Source organism: Mastigoproctus giganteus, chromosome 4, assembly GCF_048544385.1.
Source record: "Mastigoproctus giganteus isolate SK-2022 chromosome 4, ASM4854438v1, whole genome shotgun sequence".
Taxonomy (NCBI): domain Eukaryota; kingdom Metazoa; phylum Arthropoda; class Arachnida; order Uropygi; family Thelyphonidae; genus Mastigoproctus; species Mastigoproctus giganteus.
The window spans coordinates 183,844,895-183,866,012 of NC_143578.1; the positions used below are offsets into that span (position 1 = coordinate 183,844,895).

Genomic DNA, 21,118 nt, shown 5'->3' on the forward strand with positions numbered 1-21,118 from the left:
TGTTTTCCTATAAAACTTTACCTTAAAAGGTTGTTATGATGGATCCACATCCTGGGGCATCAAGACTGAAAAGGAACAGGGACGGACAGTATGTTGAAGCTGATAACATTTGAATCAGCTCTTTATGTATCAGCTGGCATCTGATACTGAAATGGAATTCTATTCAATTGGTGTGGATTCTGAATCTTGTTGAGATGCATCTGCTGATGTTAGAATACTATAAAGTATTCTAACATCAGCAGATGCATCTCAACAAAGTGTTCTAACATTCTAAAATTGGGATGATGATTCTTCACAAATGAAATAAATTTCATAGGCCATCTATGAAAAAACAGTGCCTACTTGTTCCAGCATCCCAGAGAAGTGCAGCGCAGAAGAATCTAAGGCACATGCGCGTGAGTGCACGCACACACACAACCTTCTCTAATATAAGTGGCAGTGAATGTGTAAACAGACATATTAAAATCTAAGACAGCGCATCCAGTTAATATGGGTGGCCAGTGCAATGTTGAATCAGTTTGTGTGACATAAGCACTGGGAAAGCAAAAATGAGAGTTAGAATGTGTTATAGGCCTAATGACTCCGATGAATATAACAAACAACTATACAGAGAAATAGAGTGGGCCAGTAAATCAGAATATCTTATAATGGGGATTTTAAATTTCCAAATATTGACTGGAACTTGTGAGTTGGTCACTCGCACACTAGCAAGGCTTTTGTGGATTTATTGGATGACTGTTTTCTAGAGCAGCGTGTTAGAGAGAGCAGTACTCTTGATCTGATTATCAGCAGTGATAATTCATCCATTAAGAATCTGCAGATAACTACTAGAGCATTAATCACAGTGTATTGATGTGGGATTTACTTAAAGAAGTAACTACCACCAAGGGTAAAGGAAAGAGTTTTTGCTTTTGTAAAGGAGACTACAGTAGTCTCACATATTTTAAATTCTGTACAGTGGGACCAACTAATGATGTTACCAACAAAAATTCTGATGGGAAGCATCCAGGGAAATAATTATAGAAACTACTAGGCTTTTCATACCAACTAAGAAATATCATTCAAGGCTTAGACCTATTTGGACATCAGACAAACTAATGAAACTTGTGGCAGAAAAGAAAAATGCATGGGATGCATATAAATTGTCAGATGATACAGAAGCCAGCAGTAGATATAAACTAGTCCGTAAACAACTTAGAAAGGCAAGCTAAGGCAGATTATGAGAAGTCTCTGGCAAAGAATTCAAAGGAAAGACCTCTTTACTTCTACTAACTGTAGAATGAGGGGATTGAATCACATTGGTCCACTTTATGTCAATGGTTTAACTGTTGGTGATCCTGTTGGTGATCCTGCCCAGGTTGCTGACGAACTGAGTAGGTATTTTGCACCTACATTCAGACATGAAAATTAGGGAAGGAATGCCAGAAGTATTTATCAAACTCTAACAGCAGTTAAAACTGCTTTTGTGATAAATGAGAGGGAAGTGAAAGAGAAATTGTTGAAGCTAAACATAAAAGAGGCACCTGGGGTGGGTAGGATCCATCCAGTTATATTAAAGGTGGCAGCAACTGATGTAGGCAAACTCTTGGCTATAATTATGAGAGCATCATTTTATTCAGGGGAGTTCCTGTGGACCAGACTGGAAATGTTCAAATGTATTCTCAATTCATAAAGGGGAGATCAAAAGGTGACACAATTAATTACCCTGTTAGCCTAACTTGTATTCTAGGGAAAATTATGGGGTCACTAGTTAAAGAAGTAATGCAGGACAATTTAGAGAGGAATGCATTTATACTGCAGTAACAGTGTGGATTTGTTAAGGGGTGACCTTGTCGGACCAATCTGATTGGATACTATGAAGTAGTAACAAAGGGACTGGATACAAAAATTTCTAATATCATATACTTGAATTTCAGGAAAGCTTTTGATACTGTTGCACATAAAAGGCTGCTGTACAAACTGGAGCAGTGTGTAGCATTAAGGGCATGTTACTGCTCTGGATAAAGGGATGGTTGAGTAGGAGAAGATAGAGTGGTTAATGGACAGTGCTCTTCATGGACTAATGTTATTAGTGGAGTCCACCAGGGTTCAGTGCTGAGCTAGTTGTTTTCTATATTGATGAAGGTATATCAGGCTTGATGTCCAACTGTGCAGATGATATAAAGGTTGGCAGGATAGTTAATGTTGCTGGTCAAGGTAAGCTACTGCAACAAGATCTAGAAAAACTAGGTAGATGGTCTGAGAAATGGCAGTTAAAGTTTAACATTGACAAATGCAAGGTACTGTACAAGGGTAGTACTCATCCCAGATTAACATACCAAGTGTGGTAATACAATCAGTGTAGTGGAATATGAAAAAGACTTGGGGTAATTGTGTAGTCAGATATTAATTTTTCTGAGGAATGCAGAGAGACTTCCAGGAAAGCTGTTGGGGTTTTGTCAACAATACACAGGAACTTTGCTAGCAGGGATTAAATAGGTGATTATTCCATTGTACAAGGCAATGGTTAGGTCACGTTTTGAGTACTGTATAAAGGTCTGGAAGCTTAATTTCAGGAAGAATGTAGATTGCTGGAACAGGTGCAGAGCAGGGCAGGAGGATTTTTGAAGGGAATAAAATGATGGTCTTACCAAGAAGGGCTTTAGTTCTGTAAATTGCAAAGTCCAGAGACTCAGCATCTGTGAAGTGATCTGATTTGAAGTGTTTAAGGCTGTGAATGGATTGAGCAAGCTCACTGCTGATGGCATTATTCCTCTTGCTCAGGCTCCTCTTACACAGGAGGGGCATAAATTCAAATTGAGAGAGGTTGGTCACAGGATAGATTTGTGGAAGTTTGCCTTCAGCTAGTGGGTGGTTGGATGTTTGAACAAACTTCCATTTTGTTGTTGTGAAAGTGAGTAGTTTGAATAAATTCAAGGAAGAACTAAACAAATTATTGGAGGGGATGGACAGACAATGTTTTTTTTTTTTTTTTGCTGATTCTTTATAAGCTTACTTTTTTGTATCATTTGCCACTCCTAATACTAATACCAATCATGTACAAGGAAAGTGGATGCTGCAAGCTGTTGATATCAAAGGCTAAGATTTATGGGTAAGTGATAAACTGGTTTTGTTGCAATCTCCACATGGCAGACGGTACATGGAGATTGCCGTAATAATAGGTTCTCTTTGATTTATCGTAACCCTACTTTGGTCCTCTGGGTAAATTTTTACCCCGGATCATATTACAATTCAATTACGCTAAAAAGTGCAGGACCAAAGTTTATGTAAGCATTTCTGGTCAATGGTAATTCACCATCTATAGTGGTCTAAATTTTATTATTAGTAATCTGCTGATCTCTCTTGATGGCAGATGCAAGTTTCTTAATATTAAATGGAATTGAATCAGACTGAACTGAAAAGTTACTGAAAAAAATCTCCAGAGGCCTCAGCTTTTGATACCTTGCTAAAAGCATTGGTATACTCAATAACAGGACCAATCAAAAATACTTTTAATTCATCATGGGACTTTTCATCACTGAATTTTCAGGGATTTCTTTCTCTCTTTCCCTTTCCAGTAATCTGCTTTGTTATTTGTTATTTGGTTTTTTAGGAGCATTAGCAACTAAGGCCATATTGCTCCGGGATATGCGGTGGTCATTCCCTGACCTTTCCGCATCCTCCGTATTTGGCGGTGACGGGCTCGAACCCCGGTCTAATCAAGAAGCGTGTGCTACGCACTGCTGCTCCTTCCCACCTGGCTACGGAGGCGCCCCAGTAATCTGCTGGTACTAAGTGGTAGTCCTCAGATTATTGATACTTATCTTCTTACACTGGTTCAAGTGCATGGGTGCAACATGATAAACAGCCTTACAGTGCAGATACACATATTTGTGAATGTACTGGCATCATAAGTATACTACATAATATACTTTGCAGTGCAATTTTTATTTATTTTTTTTTTTTCACTTTTATAATGAGCATAGCTGTGATGATAGCTGCTTTAGGTAACTGATATTACCTTTCAAAGATTATCACTGGCCAACAAAAGTTTCATTTAAAAATAATAAAATAAAAACATACCTCCATAAAGGAAATTGATCTACTGATTCCAAATATACCAAAATTATGTCTCTATTACGTCTCCATTGGAAAACACTGAAATTTTAATAACTTAATCAACAACGAATTTCAAATACTATACAATAATATATGTGCTAGCCTAAAAATGAGTGTTATTCATTTTAAAATGCATTAATCAAAAATATAATGTGCTAGATATATTCTATTTTCTTAGAAAGGTTTTTGCATGAAAATAAGATAATTGTGAATCTCTGACACCAGAGATTCATAAGTATCTTTTTTTTTTTCTTCCAAGAAATCCACGAACAACAGCTTCAAATGATACATCATTTTTGAGGAGTTCCTTTAGTTGAAGCCAAGAGAAAATTCCTTCTTTCAGTTTTGTACCTTTAAATTAGGAAATCTCTTAAGTAGCAGAATCCACTTCATTTATCCAGAGGTTAAAAAAAATTCTTCATTAATACAAGTTTTCTATGCAAAGGTAGAAGGTAAACCCCCCCTTTTTTTTTTTTTCGTTCTATCAGTGGAACATATTTTCTGTTATTGTCATGTTTCTTTAAAACCAGTAGCATAAAGTATGAAGTAGAAGAACTGATAGGAATGCATTTCCATTGCTCGGAAAAACTGCATTTAAACTTAATTTTGAGGCATCAATTAATATATGCCATTCGTTAGGATTGTATTCAATGTCCAGTTCATTAAGAAGACCAATAATATCTTCACAAAAACACAGGCCATTTTTCATGATAAAATGTTTTTAATATGCTGCAATTTTAATTCTTGCTTCAAGTGACTTCCACTGTTGTAACCTAGGACCAAGGAGTTCTTTTTGCTCATTAGATAAGTTTAAATCATAACTAAGTCGTTCAACCCTTTTTGCTTAATTAAAGGCATCTTGTTATAATTTTCTGGTTGGTAGTCCAAGTCTGATGAAGTGAATTGTCCAGTATGGTCTGCAAGTAATACAGGGTGTTTCAAAAGTGATGGTCAATAATTTAAAGGTGAACTGTACAGACTACAATATGCAAAAGAAAAACCTAGTAAACATGGGTCCTTAAGTGAATCGTTTTCGAGATATTGCACATTTCTAGTTGGGAACCACCACTGACAAGGTGAACTGTACAGAGTTGGGATCCACCAGTGACTTATTTTTTTAGGTTAGGTTATGCTCATTCTCTCCCCTCTCTCAATGCTCTGAGACGTAGCAGGCATACTAATACTTGTCAAAGGATAGTCAACATGGAAAGAGGATGCAGCAATGAAGAGTATGTGGACATGCACTTCATGTATGGTAAAGCCAACGGCAGTGCACTCGAGGCTGCACGTTTGTACTAAGAAGCATTTCCCCGCTGAAGGCAGCCCAACAGGCGCACATTCATCAGGGTACATCAGTGCCTTAGAAAACATGGCGCTTCGCATATGGAGTATGAGCAGGTAGGCCCAGAAGAATTTTGAGGAAAGGGTGTTAGAAACAGAAGAACAAAATCCAGGAATTTCGACAAGGAGGGTTGCTCTGCAAGAGCGTGTACTGAGTCATAGCAGTGTGTGGCAAATTTTACATCACCAGTTACTGTACCCCTACCATATCCAGCTTGTACAAGGTCTCAGCAATACAGGCTGTCCTCCCAGAGTGAACTTCTGCCAGTAGATGCAACAACAGTGTGTCCTGAAACCCCCAATTTTTAAACAACATTTTGTTCACTGATGAAGCTGGGTTTATTCGGGATGGTATTTCTAATTTTCATAACTGTCACGTTTGGTCCGACAAAAATCCTAATGCAATTCACGAGTCACAACATCAGCAACGTTTCTCGTTGAATGTCTGGGCAGGACTACTAGGAGACCATCTAATTGGACCACACTTTCTGACAAACAGACTAACAGAGTGCTGTACCTTCAGTTCCTGCAGAATGTTCTTTCAGACCTCCTTGATGATGATGATCGATGGTGCACTGGCACGTTTTGCTTGAGTTTTGACTCGGTATCTAACTAGATGGTATGCTCAACAGTGGGATAGGTAGAGGTGTGTCTGTAATGTGGCCTCCCAGATCACCAGACTTAAATCCTATGGCTTTTTGTATCTGGAGTCATGTAAAAAGCTTGGTGTACACTTCTGACATTAACACAGTTGAGGAATTGCAATGTCGGATTGAAGGAGCCTTTCAGCAAATTAGAAATGATCTAGGAATGCCTGAGAGGATTCGCAACTCAATGCAGAGAAGACTACAAAGCTGCGCACGGATGCAAGGACAGCATTTTGAACACCTTTTGTAACATCCTGTACCATCTGTAAAATCCTGTGTGTTGAAACCAAAAATTAAAAATGTATTATCTGTATGTATTAAAAATGTATAAAAATATATTAAAAATGTATAAGGATGGTTTAATAAAACCATCCTTAGCAAAGGATTCACAGCTTTTTGCTAAACTAGTGCTTTCATAGTCAGCGGCGGATCTTAACAGAAAATGTGCATTATCTCGAAAACGGTTCATTTGCTGCCCAATGTTCACTGGGACTTTTTTGCTTATTTTAGTTTGTACTTTTCACCTTTTAATTATTGACTATCATTTTTGAAACACCCTGTATGTGGAACCCAAGTTTTATCCTGATCATCATTTTTGCAATCAAAGTACAAAGAATATGTAAATTTAGTAATACTGAAGATATTTTTCCTGTTGAGTTTTTGTTGTAAACCATCCAAATGTCACAGAAATTGTGAGGGTGATTCAGACACTACCTTTGTTTCTGCTTAAACATTTTAACAACACTATGCTAAGCAAAACACAGTTGTTGTTTTTGGTATAGGGCTTAACAACACAAGGGCTACTGAGGCCAAATTGTGTCTGTTTATTTACAGGCAACATATAGTTATAGATGTTAAATTATATGCAGGTCATAATTATACAGGTCAGTATATTTTAGGTACATCAAAAGTTCTATGTTTGATTCATTTCCTATGAAGTGAGATAACTCATGAGAGATATTCAATGTGGAGAGAGAGATTGAAAAGTGTTAGAGCGGATGGTTGAATGTAAGGAACAATCAACCAGAAAATGATGGACCATAAGTTGCATCAGACAGGATGAACACTGAGGTGGGTTTTCTCCCAATAGTAGGAAGAGATGTGTATGATGAGTGTGTCCAATTCTGAGTCTTGCCAATACCACTTCCTCTCTTCTGTTTCATTGGAAGCTAGAGAGCCAGAGCTTTGGATCTTGTTTTATCTGGTAAAGTTTATTGTTGGTGTTACTTTTCCAGATCTGTGACCAGTTGTCATAGCATGCTTTGCGAATGACAGGCTTATAGTTGCTGTAAGGAACCTGAGGATGTTGTGAGAGAGAGGGTTGAGGATGTTTAGTGGCAAAGTCAGCACTTTCATTTCCTGGAATGCCAGAATGACCAGAGATCCAGCAAAAACTGATTGACTGATTTAACATGCTACAGGATATTAACTGGGAATGAATGTATTCCAAGATAGGATGGGAAGATGAAAAATTCTTCCTTAGGGCAGAACACTGAGAGAGTCTGTGTAAATTATGGCAGGTGAGATGGATAGCTCAATAATTTTACTAAGTGGTAACTTTGTAGCATATAAACAGCAGTGAAGATGCTGCAGATTAATGGTAGTGAGGCTGTAGCAGTAAATGAAGGAAAAACTGTAGCAGCACCTACCGTACTCGCAGTTTTCGATCCGTCAGTATAGATTTTACAGGCATGGGAGTTCAGAGTAGTGTGAGCTGAGTGCAACTGCCTGATATTGCAAGGAGGTATGACATTTTTCCCCCCACTGAAAAAATATACATTGTAAGAGGGAGAAACTTATGTCCAATGTGCAACAGGAGCAGTTGTGTTCTGAAAAATATCACTTAATTAGTATTCCAATTCTGAACAAGCTCTTTAATCCTGAGTGAAGCAGGTCTATTTTCATTTGGTTTTCTCTCATAGAATAAATCCCACTGAGTATTATAAAGATACTCCCAACTGGGGTGCGATGGAAGACTGGATTTCAGCAGCATATTGGAGTAGCAATGTTTTCCTACGAAGATGTAATGGAGAATCATGCACTTCAATATAAAGACTTTGGATTGGAAAAGTCCTGAAAGTGCCCAGTGCAGTCCTCAGAGCACTGTGCTGGATGATATTTAGACGTTGTAAAGTAGTGCTTCTAGCAGAGTCATATACTAGACAACCATAATCTAAGCGTGAACATATTAGAGTTCTGTAAAGGTGGAGTAAAGTATATCGATTAGCTACCCAAGACACGGACAAGACTGATCCGAGTATGTTCATATGCTTTAGACAAGCATTTAAATGAGTGATGTGAGCTTGGAAATTAAACTTGCTGTCTAATATCAGGCCAAGAAATCTGATGTTAGTAGCAAGTGGAATTGGAGTATTGTTGATTTGTAATTCAGGATCAGGATAGAAAGCCCGATGCTTGCAAAAGTGGGTGGCAGTACATTTCTTTTCTGATAGTCGGTAACCATTCCTTAAAGTCCACAATTCTATTTTGGCTATGGCAAGTTGGAGTTGGTATTCAATGGTATTGATACTTTGAAATTGACAAGAAATGGTAAGATCTTCTGCATACATATAAGTTTCAACAGTTTCTGGGATATCATGTGTCATTCTGCTAACTCTAACTGCAAAAACCGTTGAACTAAGTATTGATCCCTGCGGAACTCCTTCCTGAATGTGAGAAGCAAAGAGTATGCTTTTATACCGGACCTGAAAAGTGCACAGTTGCAGGAAATTTTTAATTATTTCAGGCAAATGCCCCTAAATCCCAGATGTTAAAGATCCATAAGAATACCATGATGCCAGATAGTGTCAAATGCCTTTTCAAGATCTAAGTTGACCATGACTAGATGTTGTTTCCTGACAAGGGCATTACGGATATGAGATTCAGCTTTGATGAGCACGTTTAGGGTTGATCTAATTTTTTTTTTTTTTTTTGAAAGCCATACTGATGATATGGCAGGTGATTATGTGATTCCAGGATGTAAGTGAGCCTAGTATGAACCATCCTTTCGAAAGTTTTAACGAGCAGCTCATGAGAGATCTGGGCCTATAATTTTGAACCAGGGTAGAATATTTTCCTGGTTTTGGTATGGCAATGATAAAAGAATGGCACCAGGAAGAAGGATAAACATTTTCATAGAAGATCCGATTGTAGAAGATCAACAAAGTAATCAAGTTCTTTTCAGGTAAATGCTTCAGCATAATGTAATGAGTACTATCTGGGCCTGCGGCACTATTGGATGATCTATTTAATGATTCTTTGAGTTCTGTTAATGTAAAGGATTGGTTGTACGGGAAGGAGCGGAGTGTGAAGAAGTTGATTTTATGCCATTCTGCAGCTGCTTTAGTGTTTTGGAATGCAGATGTATAGGAAGCAGAAGCAGAGATTGTGGCAAATGATTCGGCCAGTGCCTTAGCAACTTCTTCAGGAGTAGACACGTCTTTCCCTTTCCAATGAAGTATCGGAGAGGTCAGCCGAAAATTTGCCATTTAGGGCCTCTATCCTTCTCCAGGTGAGCCGGGTGTGGTGTCTTTAGTGATGGTTGAGGCAAAGGCAATCCACAAATCACGTTTCTCTTTCCGTCTAATTTGCCTTGCTTTAGATTTAAGTCTCTTATAAGCGATTAAGTTAGTTGTGGTAGGATACTTTTGGAAATTATTCCACGCATGGTTTTTCTCCTGTTTGGCATAAAGGCAATCTGTATTCCACCAGCAATTCCAGTGAATGTGATATGCCATTGAATTTTGGAATAGATGCATCAGATGCTCTCAGAATCTGATTGGTTATGTATGCATGCAGTTACATCATTAATGGGTTGTTTTTGAACATAAAGTCTGTCTAGACATATTTGGACAGAATAGCCATCCCAGTTTGCCTTTCTAAACTTGCAAGTGTATCGTTGGTCAGTATTTACATTTACTCCTGTTTGTAATGTGCAAATAATCAGAAAATGATTGCTGTCAAAGGGATTGGTTAACACCAACCATGTCATGGTTGGAAAGATGGATGGTGAACAAATTGACATCATTGACAGAAGTGGATCCTGTAGGTAGGTGGATGTATGTGGGAGGTCCAGAGTTTACTAAATTTAGATCATTTTTATTCAAAAACTCTTCAATCAGTTTGCCTCTTGCATCCATTGTAGTGGATCCCTGCAATGAATGGTGGCCATTAAAATCACCGAAAAGGCAAATTGGTGTTGGGAGCTGTGTAAGGAGATTGTCCAGTTCTGAATGAGGAAACAGCAGAGATGGTACAATGTAAATAGAAACAAGGGTAACCGAATTACCAACTTCAATATGAGCTGCCATAGCTTCTAGGGAGGTTTGTAACTGGAGGAGTCTCGATGGAATATTTGAATTAATAAGAATAGCTACTCCTCCACTTGCAGGAGATTCTGATCTTCTGTCTCGTCTGTACATGACATAATTTGAAAATTTTGGCGAGATCTGTGGTGACAGGAATGTTTCCTGTAGGTATATGCCTATGGGATTGAATTGGATGAGTAAATCCTTCAAGTCATCTGAATGGCTTCTTAGTCCTCTGCAGTTCCATTGTGTGATGTTTTGCATTACTTCGGTTTAGTTGAGGAAGATTCATCTGACTGTTTCTTTTGTACGGAGCATTTTTTCCGGTCTTTTTTTGGGAATATGGGGCGTCCAGTATCCATTGTGTCGTTGGCATGAAGTTCCAGGATGAGGTCCTCATAACCTTGGTGTTCGTCCACTTCCATAATGTTAGTGAGTGCTTCTGTTTTCTTAGCGTCTTTAGCAGTTTTCTGTTCTTCTTTGTCATTTGAGACCGTTGGAATACCAATTGGAGTGTTAGTGGCTTCACAAGTATTCTTGAAGCCACTAATACCAATTGGAGTGTTAGTGGCTTCACTGGTTTTAGTTTTAGAAGTGTCTTTTCCAGATGGTGACAGGGTTGCTTTAACCCAGTTAGCAAGAGAAGTGCTGGGCGGAATTGACACATCTGTTTGAACTGCAGTTGATAAATAGCTCCGGGTGTGAGACACATAGGATCGACTAGGCATTGTTAACATAATCTGCCTGTGTGCCTCAGGGTACACTTTGTGACTTTATGTTCAGTTTTGTATTCTTGAAATTTTTTCCCCTGTTTTCCACATTTCACATGATTGGGAAAAGAAGGGTAGTTTCCTTTGCAGTTGAGGCTGAACAAATTGTTTGTATATGGTCTTTTGATCCATGAATTGGGCAGATGGCATCCCTTCTGCATGCCTGTTGAGAGTGCCCATATTTCTGGCATGTAAAGCAACAAATTGGGTTTGGGATGTAAGGGCGAATTCGGCAATTTAAATAACCAGCTTTTACTGTGGAAGGCAATTCTGGAGTGCTAAATGTTACGATGATGGATCTAGTAGGAATGAGATTTCCATCTTTTTTTGTCATTATTCGTTGGCCCTGATCACGTTTTGACTGCTAAGTTTTAAACTAATTCTTCCTCAGAGACTGTAAGTATGTCCCACTCTGTGATAACACCTTAAGGTGTTGTGGGGAGTGACAGATACTAGCAGTCCGCCAAATGTCTGTTTTTAGCAGCCATTCAGAATGTTTTGATCAAAAGGTCTGCCGATTGCAGTCATTTCATCATTTTTGTTAATCCGGCAATGGATTCCAAATATCTTTGAATTAGAAATGGTGATAACTTGCCTACAGGCTGGGTGGATGGGGAATGTATTACCAAAACGTTTGGCAAGTCATGGCCCTGTTCTTCCTTTCAAAGTCTTTTTCGTTGGTTCAAGTCATTATCAGTTTGTGTCTGGCCTTGAGTTTAAAGGCTCTAGAGGTGGATGCTCATTTATATCTATGGTTGCTTGGAGGATAACTTTTTCCCTAGGTTACCAGCCTAGGGAAAGTAATAAATATTACCCTGGCAAGGTAATAAATATACAAAGAAAAGAAAGGTAGTTTTCCTTTCTGGGTTCTCACTCAAAATCTGTTAAGTACAGAACCACTTACAATGAACTAATAATAATAAAGGCACTAGAAATTAAACAGAACGAAAGCACTATGAAAATCACTCTATATATCGTTAGATAAAAATTGGTTGGCACTTGGGGTCAGCAAAACACAGAAGAAACAAACAATATGCATTAGATATGCAGATAAACTGTACAAGTATTTACACCGCAACTGTCTTTCCATTATTACTCAGAGATGCAGACAAGGTTGAATAGCTGGATATCATCATTCTTCTCTTTCTTGGTGATTCCCCTTCTACTTGTTCTCTCTCTCTCTCTCTCTCTCTCTCTCTCAGGGTAATTCAGAAATTTTTTTTTGGCTGGTGCAGCATAAGCCTCAGGCTTCCTTGCACCATATAGCTAATAATAATAATAATAATGTTAACCCTCCCTAACATTACTGCCATCTATGAGCACATACAAACATTATTTGTAGGTAATACAACAGATCAGTGTCAAATCTACTTCCCTAAATTGTAGGAAGATATATATATATATATGCATAAACACAAAAACCTGTTTATGTAGAAATAGTGATGCGTTCTGAAATTTTAAGAATCTTTTTCAAGGTCTACACATCAAAATTGACTGAAAATAGCTGATATATTAGTAGAGGTAAAAATCATGTTGGCCAGTGCTATTGAAATATAAGATTATTTTTCATATTTTACAATATTATCACTATGTTTAGTCTTAGGTTCAGAGTCACTTGGTCCCAGTGTAACTAATGAAGATGTGACACATGAAAAAAGGCTTCCTGCTTTTGAGACAATCATGGTGACACAGCACATAAAGAGTGAACTACCAATTTCTGATCATGCAGATTTATTACAACAGCTAACATCAGAAGCATCAAATGAACCTAATACAGATACACCAACTACAGATGATTATGTTGATATGGAAATTCTGCTTTCTCCATTTAAGTAAGTCAAGTTGTTTACTTGATTTTTTTTTCAATTGGTAATGGCTTTGTTATTTATAGTTGTTAGTAATTGCACTCAATATATGAATTTGTCATTTTTTCTTTGAATATTTTTTCATCCTCAGTTATCGCTGAAGAATTGTTAAAATGCCAAGCATGACTTATGATAATTTGTTATATTTACAACTTCAAATATTTAATACATCCATAGCAGATATTTGAAGCAGAAGCTATATAGCTTTATAAACAAATTTGGTAAATTGTGGACATAGTTTGCTAGCCAGCTGATTTTCTGTCAGAAATTCCTAAGACAAAAGCATGATTCCTTAAAGTCTGCTGGCTCAAAACATAATACATAAATAGCAAGATGCCAGCTGATTTTCCAGAAGTAATAAGTTAAAATATTTTAACTTTAGCTTAAATATAATGATATTTGGGGAACTAATTCTTCTTAATATCATTAATTTTGAAAATAAAGTATCAGTTCTTTCACTTCATTCATAATAATGAAAAAGAAAGATCTAAGTAGTGTTCCTTGGCTTGGGAACTGAGAAGTGCACAAGCTTGAAATGAAACAAATATACCAAGTTATGTGTGTAATTTTAATAATTCTTCATAAAAATGCTGAGTGTGGAGAGTATTCAGCCAGGTGAAAATCGTCTGTTTCTGTTGAAGCTTTGGAAATGCTCTTGACAGCCAAGTCTAAACAGAAATGCCATTGTTATAAGCAACTTTGATTCAACATTTCTGAAGCAGAAAAAGTCTGCAGTTTCTTTCTTTTTTTTTTTTTTTTTTTTCCTTTTAATTTTTTATTTTCTTTCTCGAAGGAGTCATATCATGTGATGTCTAATAGACAATCCAAACAGAAATCCACAGACAAAAAATCCTAGTTGAGCTAATATTTAAAGCATGCTATATTTTTAAACAGTGCTATGGCTGTATTTTAATATAAAATGTGTATGTTTCCAGTGAAATTTAATTTCTAGAGTAGTGCAGTGAAGTGTAGACTTTGAAAAGAAAAAAAAAAAAAAGAAAACCTGCTTTTTTTCTCTTGATAACATTGAATCAGCCCTTTATTCTGAATTCTGAATCTCATTCAGATGCATCTGTTGATGTTGAAAAGCTACAAACAACAGATGCCAGCATTACTTGGAGTGATGATTCTTCACAGATGAAATCCCTTCCATTTACTGAAAATGCATGTTTACTTGTTCAAGCACCCCACATAACAGACCTTCACAAATATAAAAGGCAGCAAATGTGTTAATTTTCTTAAGTGTTATTTTTTATGTTTTCTTATTTTTACAGATACAGTCAACACACCTCCCCTTCATGATTAAATTCAATCAATCTTGATATTAAAAATTTATATTATTCTCATTTTATGTCTTTCTGTTACTTTTTTGTATGCAGTTTATTGAATTATCGAATTTCTCATCCATTCATAATAAGACTTTTACGTTAGCATTCCATGACATCAAAGGATGCATACTGTGATGATTAATAAAATAAAAAATTTTCTGTCCCAAAAGACATTCTTGAACTTTCCAAACTTTATATTTTCATATTGGTGGTGACATTGATTAGCCTTACAACATCAACACTGTGTTGGTGAGTGCTTAGTTGCCAGCATTAAAAAAAAAAAAGTTGTCACAGTTTAGTATGTACAAATGTAAAAAGCATAGCACTGATTTTGAAAAGGCTTTTATAAAAGATGTAAGCCAAAAGTTTCCCGACTGGCCACATGGAGTGGTAACCACATGTAGTATAGCAGCATGCTGTTAGACACCCTGAATAAATTAAGTGTGAGTTTTTGCCAGTAAGATGTGCTTTTTGAAAGTGGTGTTTAAATGCATTTCTGTTGAGTATGTCTTGTGAATTTTCTAGCCAAGTATGATTGCAGATGTTAAGGGACAGCAAATTTTAACCAAATTTTGTCAAACTTAAGAAAACAGCTTTGAAGATTTACGAAATGCTTAAACAAGTTTTTTGTGGTAATTCTATGGGCAGAACACACACTTTTCAATGGTATTCATTTTTCCAAGGGAGCCAAACTTTGGTTGAGGATTTTGAGCACTGAAGTCATCCACTGTCAATTTGGGCTGATGAAAATATTAAAAAAGTGCATCAAGTCATCTATGCAGATAAATGGTGTACGATTAACAATATTTGTGACATTCTAGTCCTATCATACAGTACATGCTGACTCATTTTAACTGAAAATTTAAACACTAGGCAGATTACTGTAAAATTTGTGTTTTGTTTGCTGAGTGAACAGAAACAGAACTGGCTTTGTGTATGCAGGGATCTGCAAGCACAAGTGGAGAGGACAGAAAATTTCTTTCTAAGATCATAACAGGAAACGAAAGCTGAGTTTATGGTTATAAACTAGAAAGGAAGCAGCAATCCTCCCAGTGGAAAAGTCCATCTCCACATCCAAAAAAGGCAAGGCAACTTGGATCAAATTTCAAGAGCATGCTGGTTGTTTTCTTTGACAATGAGAAAATTATTCATCAAGAATTCCTTCTGCCAGGTCAAAATGTAAATCACCAGTTCCACATTGGATCCTAAGGCATTTGAAGGAGGATGCTAGGAGAAACTGCCCAGACAAATGGCTAAAAACCAAGAACAAAATGGTCAAGTCCCACATCCTCCTGACCTGGCACCCTGTGACTTCTTCCTTTCCCCAAAATTAAATTCCAGTTAAAAGGATGAAAATTCAGAGACATTGCGAAGATTCAAGCTGAATTGCACAAAGTGTCGGACTGCATCAACAAACAGGAGTTCCAGAGATGTTTCAAAATCAGTGGAAGAAGACTGGGATATGTACAAAGTGTGCAGTCTGAGCAATAGGAAGGATTCAATCAACATTAAGCTTATTTAATCCATTCAAGGCCTTATATACCTCAGTCATATCACATCTTTTCTGCAGATGCCTGGTCTTCAGATGCTGCAATTTGCAAACTTCCTGATTCTTATCACAGCATGCTTTTGTTCCTCCAAAAGAGCACATCATTTTGTTCTTCTCACCACTCTTGTTACTCCTTGCGCTTGTTCCAACAGTCCACATCCTTCCTAAAATGAAGCAGACTTGTTTGTAGTACTCAAGATTTAGCCTAACCATTGCCTTATACAATCGGATAGTCACCTAATCCCTTCTGACAAAATTCCTGTATGTCGTTGGAAAAAACCCCATGACCTGGCAGCCTGTCTGCACTGCTCAGAGAACTTTATAATCTAACTGTACAATTCCCTTGAGATGTTATTCATTCTTCACTACCATGAGTGTGGTATGATGCACTTAGTACTTTAATCTGGAATCACTGTTTCCCAGATGCAGTACCATATATTTGTCAGTATTAAACTTCATCTTCTGTTTCTCAGTCCTTCTGCCTAACTTTTCTAGATCTTATTGCAGTATCTTACCTTGATTACTAGCATTAATCCCCTGCCAACCTTTGTATCATCTGCAAATTTAGACATTAAGCCTGGTATACCTTCATCAGTAACATTAATAAATATAGAAAAGGAATCTGGCACGAACCCTGGGGGAATTCACTAATAATAATTAGTCCAAGACTAACAGTGTCCAATAATAACTATTCTCTTTCTTCTCACACTCAACCATCCCTTTATTCATAGCAGTAACTTGCCCTCTTAATGACATGCTCAGTCTTTTATGTAGAACAGTGGCAAAAGCTTTTCAGAAATTCGAGTATATGATATAAAAATTATTTTTTGCATCTAGTTTCTGTTACTGCATCATAGTATCTAGTTACATTGATCATATAGGATCACCCTTTAACATCCCCCTCCCCCCATACTTCTCCTTCAGCCCATGCATGGTACTAAGTACTATAGGTTTTGATACCTTTCGTGTTTGGGGTTTTCATAAAAAAAAAAAAAAAAAAAAAAAAAAAAACCCTTTAACAAATCCATGCTGTGACTGCAGTATAACTGCATTCCTCTCTTGATTGTCTTGCATTACTTCTTTAATCAGTGACTCCATTATTTTTCATGGAACACAAGTTATGCTAACAGGTGTGTAATTGCTTGTGTCACTCTGATTTCACTTTGTGAATTGGGGATACACCCATGCATCTCCAGTATGCATGGACTTCCCCTGAATCCAAAACTCTCACATTTGTGGCTGACAGTTTGCTTACCTCCTTAGCTGCTTCCCTTAATATAACTGAATAGATCCTGTCCACTCTAGATGCCTTTTTTATTTTTAACTTGGACAGTTTCTCTTCCACTTTCCTAAAGGCCATCCACTTCCCTAAAAGTTTGTGTGTGAATGTAGATACAAAATCCTTATTCGTTTTGTCAGCAGCCCGAGCAGGATCTGTTGAACCATCGATATCAAGTGGACCGATGTGATTCATCCACATCCTTCTAGTGTTTATAGAAGTAAAGAAGTCTGCTGTTGTACGTCTTTGCATCTCGTCTTCCAACGAGATGGGACATAATGGTTAGTCTGTTTTATTTATTTTTTTTATTTTATTGGTCGCCTGTTGTAGTTGGTTTTTGTCTCTGTTTTTAGTGATATTTCATGTAATTTGGACCTGGTGCCATCTTCAGGGCACTGCTATTTTATTTTATGAAATGCTCATTAATTCAAATTAATTGGCTTTTTCTAAATTATTTTAAGAACATTCAAAGAAAATAATAATAAGAAGAAGAAAAAAATTAATAAAAGAAAATGAAATAGACAACCTATGTGTTTCCCTCCTCCCGTAGAGGAGGGAAACACATAGGTTGTAATCCACCTGACCTTTGAATTTACCCAAACTGTCAGCCTCTACCACCCATGTAGGTTACTTATTCCAGTAATTTATAACTCTCTGGCCAAAATAACACTTCCTGCAATCCAGTCTAAACATCTCCCCTCATAACTTGAATTTATGGCCCCTAGTTCTAGAATTATTTATAACCGTGAAAAATTTCTTCCTCGTTCATTTTACTTATGGCTCTCAGAGTCTTAAACACCTCAATCAAATTAAAAACAAACAACCATGTATTAATTTGTTTTTAATTTTCATTCTACTGGTTTGCCATGCCACTAGCACCTGTTTTGTTCACTTTTATTTAAATTATTATAAGCAACATGTGGTGGATAATGCACTGCAGCCACTCATGTTTGCTATACTAATTTTCTTTTCCTTTTTTTCCCCTATTCTCTTGCATATTTAGTTTATTCTATTTATATGTATGTACATGTGAAAGGGTTAATAATGCAGCATGTCAGATCTTCAAGTTTTCTTCCTTTTATTTGCACTAAAGGATGGGAAATTTTTTTTTTTTTTTAATACTGGCAACTAAGCACTCACCAACACAGTGTTGATGTTGTAAGGCTAATCAATGTCACCACCAATATGAAAATATAAAGTGTGGAAAGTTCAAGAATGTCTTTTGGGACAGAAAATTTTTTATTTTATTAATCATCACAGTATGCATCCTTTGATGTCATGGAATGCTAACGTAAAAGTCTTATTATGAATGGATGAGAAATTCAATAATTCAATAAACTGCATACAAAAAAGTAACAGAAAGACATAAAATGAGAATAATATAAATTTTTAATATCAAGATTGAATTTAATCATGAAGGGGAGGTGTGTTGACTGTATCTGTAAAAATTTTTCCCATCCCTACTAAAGTTTTCCCATCCCTACAGTTATTCAAAAATTCCCATACTCTTCAGTGATGGACATCACTAAATTCCTAATAGCAGTTGGGGACACAGCCACTTTTTATGGCGGACAAGAGGTTTTTCAAATGTTATTCATGAAGGATGCAGACTGAGAATATAGTATAGTAGTGTTTGTAATGACAGATAGGATTGCATATCCCATACTAAGAAAGATTCATCCTCACCTTGAAGGGGGTGGGAACAGAGAAATGCTGCTTGTATAATATTACTTTACAATATGTATATAAAAATAAATAAATTAAAAATAAATTTTCTGTTTATACTCCGGGACAACCAAATGGTCAGAGGAGTTCACAAGATAGACAGAATACAAGAAACTGCACCGTATTCAGCAGTCACCAGCTTGAACCCCGGTCACTCAAGGCACGTGTACTTATGCACCCGCGCGTCTGACCACTAGGCTACGGCGGCCATTTACATATCATTTACAAAACCCCATGATCAGTTGCTATAGGTAATAACATACAACCAGGAGTGGCTCGTTGGTAGGCACTGCGGAACTGCAGTACCCCTAGTTTTTTAAATCTAAATATGCAGTCAAACGGAGTTATATGAAATTTTATGAAGAGCAATGCAACGCAATGAATATTTTTATTAACAAGTGCCGCATATAGTATACTCATCTTCTATTTCCAAGGCCCCGGGTGCCAAGTGAATTGTGACCAGACGATTTCTCTGTGCGATCTTTCATTGAGTGATCTGTTTACAGCGACTAGCAGTTATTTTTGAGTTCCTATATTTTTAAAAACCGTTTAGTTGATATAAGTTCTACCAAAAGTTCTTGTAAAGAGCAAGAAAGGGAAAACACCTTTCTTTATTTTTCTCTTCCTTAAATACTAATCGTTACTAACCTACGCTTGGTCACACCAGGCACTGCTCCTGCCTCCCCATGGTGGGGCCGGAAACCTTGGCAGAAAAGCTCATCTGCTAAGGGCCAAAAGGAGCAAATAGGGAGCACAATGTGTTTCCACCTCTAGAGCCGACAAGCTCTTGGCCAGAGAATGATACTCATTTTGGCATCTCACAATGCAAGAGGTTGAAAACAAATTTGCCAAACAAATTTGCATTCACTTTAAGAACAACCCCTCAGTAAATTGTCTACTTTCCTCATCCAGAAGCACCTGGAGAGTATTGCAGGATCTCCTAAGACTGTGAAGAGGCTGCAATCGGGAGATCTACTTTTAGAAACAGCAAACCGTAGACATTCAGAGAAACTCTTACTACTTTCAAATTTTGCTGGGATACCAATTAAAGTATCTCCCCATGCTACCCTAAATACGTCCAAAGGTGTAAGATCTAACTGGGATCTGTTGAATGTGACAGAGGAAGAAATAAATAAACAGCTTCAAGATCAAAATGTTATTGCAGCAAATAGAATCATGTTTAAAAAAGACAATAACCTTACACCTACCAGGAATATTATCCTTACGTTTAATTCCCCAAACCTACCATCATTGGTAAAAGCTGGTTATCTACTTTGCCATGTTTGTCCCCATATTCTCAGTCCCTTGAGATGTTACAAGTGCCACTCTCAGATGACATGCTGAGGAAACTCAGTTTGTTCCAACTGCAGATCTTCTGAGCATACTCAATCTGAATGTTTGCTGACAGAAAAGACTTGTCCCAAATGCAAAGGCATCCATCCTGTGTACTCTAAAACTTGCGACAGATGGAAAACAGAGAAAAAAATTGTTAAACATAAGGTTGAGAATAAGGTAACCTATCAAGAAGCCAGGAAAATAATTGCTCCAAATATGACCAAACATACCTATGCCAGTATTACACAAACACAGCAGTGTCCACCCAAACTGACGTTACCATCCCCTCAAACATATCAATCTCCAACTGGGCTCGAGCTGACCTCTCTCAGTAACGGTCCAATATCCCTAAGCGCTCAGACCAGGCAAGTAACACTCCTCTTACAATACCAGCGACATCTCCTTCCCCACCAGTGATTGCCTCAGCATCACATAGTAAAAGTTCCAATTCAAGAAAGAATATTCAAGACACCTCCATGGATACTGAGTACTCATCCAACCAGGAAGATCCGATTTTAGAAATATATGTGGAGAAAGATAGGTTAGTTATTTGGCTTTTTTTTTAGGAGCATTAGCAACTAAGGCCATATTGCTCCGGGATATGCGGTGGTCATTCCCTGACCTTTCCACATCCTCCGTATTTGGTGGTGACGGGCTCGAACTCCGGTCTAATCAAGAAACGTGTGCTACGCACTGCTGCTCCTTCCCACCTGGCTACGGAGGCGCCAAGAGAGAAATATAGGGACATTGGTTGGTTTATATTTTCAATAGTGTCAAGGACACTACTGACACTATGCTACTGCAACAGGATCTGGAAAGGTTGAGCAAATGGGCTGAGAGGTGGCAAATGAAGTTTAACATTGACAAATGTAAA

The 21,118-nt window shown here is 37.4% G+C and overlaps 1 protein-coding gene across 1 annotated transcript in view; it reads left to right on the forward strand.

The window, feature by feature from the left end:
- Positions 1-21,118, forward strand: part of LOC150087240 (myb-related protein B-like) — a 279,695-nt gene that overhangs the window by 166,183 nt on the left and 92,394 nt on the right. Inside the window, exon 8 of the mRNA XM_090371905.1 lies at positions 12,761-12,995. Within this exon, the coding sequence (XP_090228031.1) occupies positions 12,761-12,995 (235 nt within the window). The remainder of the gene's footprint in view (positions 1-12,760; positions 12,996-21,118) is intronic.